Source organism: Opisthorchis viverrini, assembly GCF_000715545.1.
Source record: "Opisthorchis viverrini unplaced genomic scaffold opera_v5_108, whole genome shotgun sequence".
Classification (NCBI taxonomy): domain Eukaryota; kingdom Metazoa; phylum Platyhelminthes; class Trematoda; order Opisthorchiida; family Opisthorchiidae; genus Opisthorchis; species Opisthorchis viverrini.
This window is the reverse complement of record NW_008751766.1, coordinates 1381298-1392083: the sequence shown is the minus strand read 5'-3', so window position 1 is coordinate 1392083 and position 10786 is coordinate 1381298. Positions and strand designations below refer to the sequence as shown.

The 10786-nt window shown below is 45.7% G+C and overlaps 1 protein-coding gene across 1 annotated transcript in view; it reads right to left on the bottom strand.

The window, feature by feature from the left end:
* Positions 1 to 10573, bottom strand: part of T265_05703 (hypothetical protein) — a gene marked incomplete at both ends in the record, with an annotated part of 36778 nt that extends 26205 nt beyond the window's left edge. Inside the window, one exon of the mRNA XM_009170772.1 lies at positions 10049 to 10573. Coding sequence (XP_009169036.1) covers positions 10049 to 10112 — 64 coding nt within the window. The remainder of the gene's footprint in view (positions 1 to 10048) is intronic.
* Between the last annotated feature and the right edge of the window lie 213 nt (positions 10574 to 10786).

The window sequence follows — 10786 nt, the reverse complement described above, 5'->3', positions numbered from 1 at the left end:
GCTGTTGTGTTCCCTTCTGTGAGTCTTTTCTCTTCGACACTAGGCACTGGAGCGGGTCAGCAGCAGATACCACAGATTGACCAATCAGCAGATATAACAGTTCTGAAGTCCCCAACCAGAAAAGCCGCAGTTTTTAACCCAAATGAATTTACTGGTTAGCACTTTCACACTTCGCTGCTAGGTCATAAACTGTTCAACTCTACGTCGCTTCCATCCAATGTAGGGCTAGGCGAAAAGAGCTCCGCAAGGTAGGCGGTCTTCTGATAGCAAAGTACATTTCTTAGCCAGTGTAACCTAGAAAGTGTGGGTGGCTCATCCATCGCTGGATAATTGCAATTAACAGCATATAGGGGTCACGTTTCTAACCTTATAGATCGCACTGTCGCAGTGGATAATCTGCCCTTGACAGACAAATTGGTCACACTGGCGCCATTGGTGTCGGAGGTTGGACGGGGAGGGGTTATGGATGAAAGGCGGTATCACAAAGGTCAGCTTCCTGAAAGCAACCACTGGGTGCCCAAAATCTACCGAAACTCTCAGCGCTGCTGGATGTTGACCAGACAGACAACTCTCCCGCACTATGCAGCACGTCGCAGCCTCGTACCAAAATCAGACCGTGTGCGTCAGCATTGGACCAAGTTCAGACAGTACCCTTCCAATAAATAGCTTGAGACCGTTGTACTTTGGCACTCGCACGCACTCACGCTCTCGCACTCGCTTGTTCGGAATATGGCTGTTGTGTTCCCTTCTGTGAGTCTTTTTTCCGTCACAAGACACTGGAGCGGGTTAGTAGCAGATACCAGGGATTGGCGAATCAGCAGATATAACGGACGGTGAAAGAAGAGCTGCAGGAGCAAGTGATATTTCTCGGTTGTCCAGGTCGAAGAAGAGGGTTAGTTAGAGGCATCCCACCTTAAGCCTCCAACATAAAAATCAGATGACATGGCAACGGGTGTATGTAGGGATTTGTCGCGGTAGCCGACCGTAGCCTTTGACCCGCGTGGCAGCGGTTGATACGGTTTTCTTGGAGGAACCTGCCTGGAGCCAATGACTCAAGAGTTCGACTTGACTAGTTGTGGAGGAATCATCATAACACTCAAGCTTGACCATTAAGATAGCTTTTGGCCAGGGCTACTTTTTCACTGTATCATCTCGGAATTAATGCACTGATAGCGGAGTTACATTCAGATTTAGACAGTTATACCAGTCAACTAGAAAGATAGAACTTGTTTTGCAATATCGTGACAAGGCATTTGGTGTCATCACTTTAACGCACGTCCAACACAAGTATTGTATGAAGCGTATCAGCAGCACATGCGGGTTTTTAGACATTGTCTCATCGGTTGCCACTGCAAACTTGCGAATTCTAGGTTATCCTGTAGCCACCCTTTCGCCAAATACATGACTACGTGCCTCCCAAAATCATCGATGAACGTATTGTGGTAACTAGAACCATCGTACGACAAGTATGCGGTCCTTACGGCTGATGGTGATGATGATGAGGTGATGCAGGTTCACAAAAACTGTTCTGGCCATCCCAATCCGGATGCAAATGTCATTTTGGCTAGACCACTGATATAGATACAGCTTCTCAGGTGACACAAATTTGTCTACTACCTCGATGGCTCATCCTCAAGCATTAGGTCAGGATTCGAGCCCACCCAATCTCGAAGCAGCAAGTTGCACTTTGCAGGTAGGAACCGCATGCCATACGACAGCGTCAGATCCAAGATGAGGTATGTTGTCTGCGTACTCGATATCTGTGGGCGAATGATCTCGGAGCATTTCGATCCCAAAGTCATTGGAGGCTGGGGTGAGTATTCCATAGTCGTATCAATGCAGAAGTTGAAGAGAGAAAGCGAAAATGGATAGCCTTGACCTGGTATGGTGAACTCAGGCGAGAATTTCCCGAAGACTTTCACACGTTTGCGGAAGTTAGCCTGCAGCACCTTGAGGAGAGTTAAGGAAGGCCACCATCGTTGGTTGCTGGAAGCAATGTCGCTGTTCCAGAATCTGACGGAGATTGAAAATGTGACCGGCGAATCCCGTTGAAGGACGGAACCCAGTGTGATTTTCACGGAGCTGTTTCTCCCCGAGTGCATTCACTTTCGAAGGATAAGACCATAAAGCACCTCCGATGCCACGATGTTTTTCCAGCAGCGTCCTTATGTATCTTTTAAAGACAAGAATAACGGTTGACGTGCGAGCACTTACTTTTCAACCCACATCGCACCAATAGGTTCTCCGCAGATAGGTCACCAGGGATTATCCGTCTTCTTTGAAGAGAGCTTGATACCAACGTCCGGTCCTGGTGCCTGGTAAATCTTTCAGCACCAATATTTCATACTTTACTTCTTCAGGCGGGCGATCAGGATTTACATTCTATTCGCCCGTATACAGTATCTTCACAGGCTGTGTTGCAGGAGGTCAGCTAATCTGTTCTTCGAAGTGTCCGGCCCGTCATTGCAGTCGGCGTTTTTGCAACTGAATTGTTGAGCCGCCCTATTCCCTAGTCATTTCACCGACCATTGAATTCCCAGGACCAGTCGATTCTACCAAATGCTACCTGACACGGCTGTTTCCGGCAGTAAAACCCTTCTCCAACTCCAGAGCTTCCGATGCATCTCCGTCTTTCATTAGGCTCTCAACCATTTGGCGTTTGGGGTATTTACGTTGCAGCAACCCTTTAGCCAAATACATGACTGTACAGGTCACCAACACTAGCTAGATCACGAGATCTGTCTTTCTATTTTCACTGACAATATCACGCCACAAGATCGTGACTCACTTGACTACACAGCTCACAGTCAAGCCCTCGATCCCAAGACTCGCTTTATTTCCCTACACGTACAAATCACGATACACCAAAGTGACTCATCTGACATCGTTGACTGTGAGCCCTTAACTATATTGACAGTTACACACTAATAACACACAACGGCGCATGACACGCAGCCATTGCAGAAAACAGCTTTAGTAGTGTTGATCGTGTAGCGACCCAGTGACCCACATACTTGACTGTTCAACTCACAGTCGCTCACTGGATCGCGAGGCTTGTCTTTTTTTCTCATACGTACAAACACGTCGCATTAAGCTGACTCATCGGACATCGATTGTCTGCACCGCCTAGTCAGCGTAGCATGTGCCGACGCGCCCACGTATACGAACTGGGATCTACATAAAGGGAAACCAAGCCCAGTCAGGACACAGACTCGCGCACGCGCAGGGAGCAAGCCCTCCAAGCACACCGACAATCATGGAACACGTGTAGCGGCCAAACTGCGGAGAAAACACGTTACGGCCGTCCGGACTTTCACCAAGGGACTCCCACATCCGATAAGTTCCCTTTTTAGGCTTGTTCCCATTTCGCATTGTATTCATTTTTATACGTGTCGCAACCATGTTAAAAACTTCTATTAGTGCACATTCACCTTCTGATTTGTATTATGGCCATCATCACCTGCGCACTAATAATTTGGGAGCCCGACGTTTGTGAACTCACGTAAATCCTGACATGTTTTTTTCATTTGGACACCCACATATTCATATTTCTACTCATGTCTAACACCTCTACGGCTCAGTCATCATCCCCCCTATTACCTCAGCCAAATATCAATGCCGCGTCTGTCCATCTTCCATCATTCTGGAACTACTTCATGCATCCGCTCGCTCCATCAGCAATGCGCTGGCAAGTTGTTTCTCATGGTCTACATTACATTTCAACCCGCGACGGATACACATCTCTGAAACTCTTTATTCAAAGTTTCTTTTGGCGAAGATGAACAAAGACATACGTCCATGAACAAGACTTTGTCTATAATGTCAACGTTCAAAGACACTTCGCCGTACTCACTCACACATCGGTACCTTTCCCACTTCGGACTACCGATTCGACCATGCTCACTCGATGCTGTTGGATTTCTCCCGTAACTATTTTTCTCTTTCGCTGGAGGGGGAGCAGTTGTAGCCACCCGGTCACCCACACACTTGACTATTCAGCTCACATTCGCTCACCTATGTTGCCCTGTTGAGACCATGTCAGTACGGATAGCTCTTCTCCACAGCTACAGAGGAGAAAAGGAGAGCGCTTACAAAGGTGTGCAGGAGTCACAGAGCTTGCGCGAGCAATCAAACAGGGAGTTGATTCATCAATAAAAGCTGTCGTGAAATGTGGCAAGCCACGAAGCAGCTGTGCGGCTAACGATCAAAGTTACGTTCTAGTCTTGACCTCGACAAACTCAACGGGGAATAACAGGTTTGTCACGTAGCGACCCAGTCACCCACACACTTGACTGTTCAGCTCACAGTCGCCCACTGGATCACGAGAGTTGTCTTTTTTCATGCCCACGACATTAAGGTGACTCATCAGACGTCGATTGTCTGCATCGTCTAGTGAGCGTAGCAACCACTCATGTGCTGACGCGCCCACGTACGCACAAACGGACCTACATATGGGGAAATCGAACACAGTCAGCACAGTCTCGCGCGCGCAGGGAGCAAGGAGTCAGTCAAACACTCCAAGTCCACGGCCAACCATGGAACACGTGTAGCAGATATACTGCGGAGAAAACACGTTCCCACCGTCCGGACTTCCACCAAGGGACTCTCACATACGATAAGTCCCCTTTTTTGACTCGCTCCCATTTCGCACTGTATTTATTTTTATACGTGTCGCAACCATACTAAAAACTGCTATTAGTGCACATACACCTGATTTGTATTATGGCTATCACCACCTGTGCACTAATAGTCACTCCTATTCATGGCATTCAGCGACGGCATAGCATAACACCTGAAGTACACAGGAACATGGCGTAAGTGAAGTCAGGTAAAGCTTGCAGTTTCGAAAAACCATCGCCTTTGTCGATCAAGGAGTGTACCGACAAACTCAGGGAACCGAAATCTGTCTTGTTTACTAATATCTGCCTACCAATAACTGTTGGAGAGTAGTTAATATAACAACTGAAGAAAGGGACATCAAAATTTAGGTTAATTGCTTGAAGCAGTTCTCCCGAACGGATCAAGACACCAATATGCACGTCATTAGTCCCGCTCTGAAATACACACTGTAACATAACCAGTTCACCTTAGCACTGAATACAAAAGCTAGTGTTGTAAGCCTGGTGTTCATTGACTAAGCTGAGGCCTTCGATGGCATTGACGGAGTACAATTACTACTACTTTTACTGAGGCAGGAGACAAACAGAGCCTTGTCAACCTAACTGAAGACTACCTCATAAGCAACACATAACCCACAAGTGTGTGACTGGTATCCTCCCCACTGACATCTGACAACGTCACCTCCCAAGGTGTCATTTCACCCTTTTTCTGATTTTCGTTATAAATACGCCGGCGGCATAGTGCTCGGCTGAAGATACTACGTGCCTGGAGCGAATCCGCAGTGCTACTGTTGGCTAGTCCGGCGACCGACCTCTTACCCTCAATATCACAAAGTAGCAAGAAGCTACGTTTTCCTTCACCTCCGGCCTATGTTCCAATGAACTACCCAGTGACCGTCGCTCTATTTAGAACTTCTACTGTGAAGTATTTGGCTGTGACCTTAGTTGGTCTCCCTTAACCGAGAAGTACTCAATAGAGTTTAACGTCTAGCTCTTCAATCTATGAGAATGAGGACGAATTGTTTTACCCAATTACATTTATACGCTTGTTCGTGTTTGTATTACCTCCAACTGGAGTTATTGTTCCTCTGTCCTCTCCACGAGACCTCTTGACGACGATTAACTGTATTATTGTCAGATAATTTAAACGTCTTTCAAGTGCATTGGAGTCTCAATGAATAGTTTGGTGGATCTCGTAGAGAGCAAGCGTCTTCACACTTGTCCATCTTTATCCAAAGTTCTTTCTGGCATTTTCCACCGTCTTCAATAGTCAATCACTAAAACCAAACCCACCTCATCGAACTGCTCCACGAACTAAATTTTGCTCGCTAGAACGTCCCTTAAACTAGACCACTGCCCTGTATAAAAGCTTATAATTTTACCTATTTTTGCTTAACGTCCATTTGTGGTACGTTAGGATGTTTGGAATCACTTTACCATATATATATATATATATATNAGAATACATAAAGACTCTTTTTAATTCAAAACATGCGGACGGACTTTGGCCAACCTTCCTGAGCTTGTTCGGAAATGTTTCAGGATGCGGCCACCAGTTGATACCAATGGCATCCGTACTTCTGGCGTCCATTCAAATGCTCTGAGGAGACGTTTCGAAGTGAAGACACCTGGATGCCTGTGTTATCGTCATCAACATTACAGACGAATTAACTAAAGTCAGCTAGTACCGGGTCCAGTACCCGCCTCATTTTTGTTCATTCAACTTCGCGACTTGTATAAATACACATTCCTTGACTTCGCAGTGACGACTATACTTTGTGATGATTAACAGTGCCAACCGCCAACAGGCGTCCACAACCCATTTTTCAAAGGACTTGGTGAGATTTTTTCACGCTAACTGGAAAACCCAGTCAGTTTAGTTTCAGCCGAGGTGGATAGTTTATTTGCGGTCGGTAGGTCACGCAACCTTTCCAAACCAAATGCCAAGCTCAGCGAACAGATCAACAGCCACCTGATCAACAACCAATAAACGCACCCGAGCTACCAATATTTCAACACATTACCAAATAATTCGGGCGTTCCACACTCAAAACAGCCCGTCGATGAGAGACTTTCGCCTGCCGACAAGCTTCCACATGAAAACAACCCTACTTCCTCCATGAATGCCTGCGCAAACACATCCTTCCACGCAGCGTAAACTACCGACCGCCAATAGACCATCCACAAGCTTGGATAATAGCTAGACAGAAAGGTGGACGAATGGTCAGACTTATAGTCAGAGACGCTCACAACCGCATTGGAAAATACGAGAGAATAGTCAAAGAACATAGGGAAGCCTGCTTGAGGACAACAGGACCAGATCTCATGGAGCAACTTAGCATGGCGGTAGAACGAAGAGTTTCATCCACTGCTAAAAACAAGAAGGCTCATCTAGGTAGCAAATTCTCAAGGCTGATTAGGAACCAGGAGTGCGAAAGTAATCACAATGAAGCCTGGATAATGAATCTGTCCAAAAGGCAACTGACGGAAGCTGAAGAAAATGTTCTCGTCAAAGGGCTTAATTTCAACTTCAAAGACGCGACAAACCTGGCGTATTTAGCCAGCCTACAACATTGTGATTCTACCGGCAGACAAGGGACGCCTAACGGTGATCATGGACAAACCGAACTACATCAATAAAGCAAAGGCACTAGTTAACGACACAACTACGTACCGCCGCTTAGAACGCGACCAAAGCAAGCAGCTAGCAAGCAAAATCAATAAGAACTTCAAGCAACTCCAAGATCTCCACAAGATTACAAAGGAAGAATATTGGAGAATGAGAGCTCGTGATTCGGCCACTCCTTGCTTCTACGGACTCCCAAAGGTACACAAAGAATCAATACCTCCCAGGCCAATTGTATCACTTGCGGGAACAGCGACCTACAACCTTTCGAAAGAACTATGGAAAAGGTTGAAGCATCTCATCGATGGGTCTCAACATTCAATCAACAATGCGGGACAATTTTTGGAGAAACTAAAACACGTAAGCAGCGATCAGGACGAAACAATGGTTTCATTTGATGTGAGCTCCCTATTCACGTCTGTAGATCTCGATTCGGCCAAGACAACTGTGGCCGAATTACTGGACAACAACGGCACGCCAACTGGATCACTGGAGAAAGAAGACCTCTGCAGATTACTCGACTTATGCCTGATCACACATTTCGAGTTCAACGGAGAATATTATGAACAACTACGAGGGACAACAATGGGATCGCCAATTTCAGGATTCATTGCAGAAGTCACAATGCAAAAATTGGAACAAATCGTGTTGCCCGATATAAATCCCAAAATATGGGTCCGTTACGTGGACGATACATTCGTGATCATCAAAAGATGCGGAGCGCAACGAGTAATCCAACTGCTAAACGTCTTCGACGACATCAAATTCACAACCGAAGAAGAAAACAACGAAAAACTGGCGTTCCTGGACGCCTTGTCATTAGACTGCCGAACGGACACCTACAAACTGAGGTCTACAGAAAGGCGACACATACGGACCAAATCCTCAGCTACCACAGCAACCATCCAAATTGCCACAAAGAAAGCTGCGTTCGGATACTTTTCAAGCGGATCGAGAAACACTGCAGCACAACAGAATCAAAGATCAAAGAAGAAAAGTGCCTATACAGATTGTTTCAGGAAAATGGATATCCGAGGAATTTCATCTGGAGAACACTCAGGAAGCCAAATACGACCGATGCAACAGGACAAAATGCAAGCAAGCGGGTCACACTCCCGTACATCAAAAACACCGCTGAAATGACGGCAAGGCTCTTACGAAACCACAATATAGAGGTCACTTACAAGCCTGCGAACACTCCACGAAGGACACTATAAGGCCAGTAGGGAAATTAGATCTAATGGCGAAGAACAATGTCATACACAGGATCCAATGCAAGGACTGCGACAAACAGTATGTAGGACAAACAGGATGGGAGCTCTCCGCCAGAATACATGAACAGAAGTCCGCCACTAAAAGACACCATCAATTCTCCCTCATCACCGCACACAAAGATCACGAAGAACACGTGTCCGACTGGAGCGGCGTTTGCATACTGGTTCAAGCAAGAACAAAAAAGGAACGCGAATTTATGGTAGCATGGTACTCCACCGAAGAGGCCATCAACAAACATAACGAAATTGATCCCATTTCCCAGCCACTAAGCGCGAGAGAACTCCAGAACTACCGGACTTAGAGCTGCGAAATTAACCAGACGAGGAACTCATAAGAGATGGAGGAAAACATCGTTCAAACCGACACATCAATTAGATTGGAGGAAGCGCCCAATTAAAGCACTAAATCAACCGACGGACGAAGGGACTTTAACCGCTACGGTGGAGGAAACAGGGCGGCACAAGCAACCAATCAAATTCGAGAACGTCAGACCACAGCGCAATACGAACCAAGGCCGGAGAGGACAAGCTACTAAAAATAGGTGTTAGGATAACCAATCAAAACAAAGGAACGAAGACCACAACGCAACAAAGACCACAAACGGACCGATAGATTCACCAAATTTGTTACACTTTAAGTAGTCAATCACGTCAGAAGATAACAGATAGCCTTCGAACGCTATATAAACGCACGCAGGCAAGGAAGAAGTACTCACTCAACTGCGCACTGATGACGTCTCCTCGTATGGTAACGAAACGCTTGCAAGCCAATTGCCAAGCTCGGCGAAGGGAGCAACAGCCACCTGATTAACAACCAACTTCGCCTATTGTTAATCGTCCACTCTTTTCTTAAGCTGCAAAGATACCAGCTATCAAAATCCTCATGACTGAATATCACGTTATTTTGCTCACTATTCCGAAAGACATGATCTTATGTAGATATAACAGCGTAGTGTAAAGAAATCGAAATCGATTAGTACGCAAGTAGAACGACCGAATCCAACTTCAGAGACTTGAATTTCGAGACACTCGCTATGAATGAGACTCAGACCCTATCAACCTCCACTTTGCACAAACAGACATTTTTGGTATGAAAACCTAGTCCTCTTGTGGTCGCACATACAGAGCGCCTAGATAATTATTCGTTTTCAATCCAATAGAGGTAGAGAGAAAGCGGCGTACCATTTGTCAAACCCCCAATGATTACATAGAAAAAACTTTCTCGGACGTCGTGGGCTACTCGAAACTCAGCAACGTGTTGACATTTAAAAGGAGAGAAAACTCGCCTAGGCTCGCCAGACCAAAAATCAAACTTAGAATTGAATTTCCCAACTGTTCCATCCGACCAGCGGACTTTTATTTCGTGGGTGTATGAACCCGACGGCGATTGACCGATTCTTCCAAAAAGGTTAAAATATCGTGATTAAGGCTTTCAGAACAGCATCGGGCAAAATTACAAACCGATAGCATAGCGTCTAAGAGAAGGACTATCTCGAGTTTTTGAGATATGTGACCCAGAGAAAACATACTTGCGTTTGCATTGATATCATCCGTTGGCTTCCAATCCTTGGCTTCACTCTCAATATCAGCCATTAACCTAAAGTATGGATGCAAAATGTACGATGAGACACTTTACTTTGCGAAAGCTGCCGCAACTTTATACTCGATAGAAGGATCAATCGAATGTAGATAACCTGACTTGGAGAATTGTGTTAAACCGGTCTCCATGTTGTTCTGAAATTATGATTAATATAAAACAAGTCCGAGATTACCCTTTCGTGCTTCATGAAGCGTTTGAGCTGTGAAATCCGTTCTCGAAGTCGCTGTCGTACGGAGTCATGCTCAGCTGCCAGCTTCTGGTAATAAGCACTGACACTATCGTCCACTGGGTAAGATTTTCCAGGCATTTGAGGTTCGGCAAATTCAACATAAGTTGACTCCAAAAGCATGTCTCCCATTGATTAGTATAGTTTGGTAATCGACAACGGTCGGATGCGAGTTCTTCAAAGAAAAAACGGGCTTGATGTAGACGTGCTTAGTTACGTCATTGTGGGTAACCATAATGGAAAGGTGTCAGGCATTGCAGCTGAACTTTTTTGACCATTTGCGGCAAGATCCGTACCGGCCACAAAAGCCCAACTTATTCATTGTTGTACACGTGCTTTCACGCCCTGCCCACCACATTACAACATTCACTCATTCGTTGAAAAAGTTAAGACAAAGTGGTGCTCAGGATTTCGGACGGGTGTGTCAGTGGATTGGTCTCT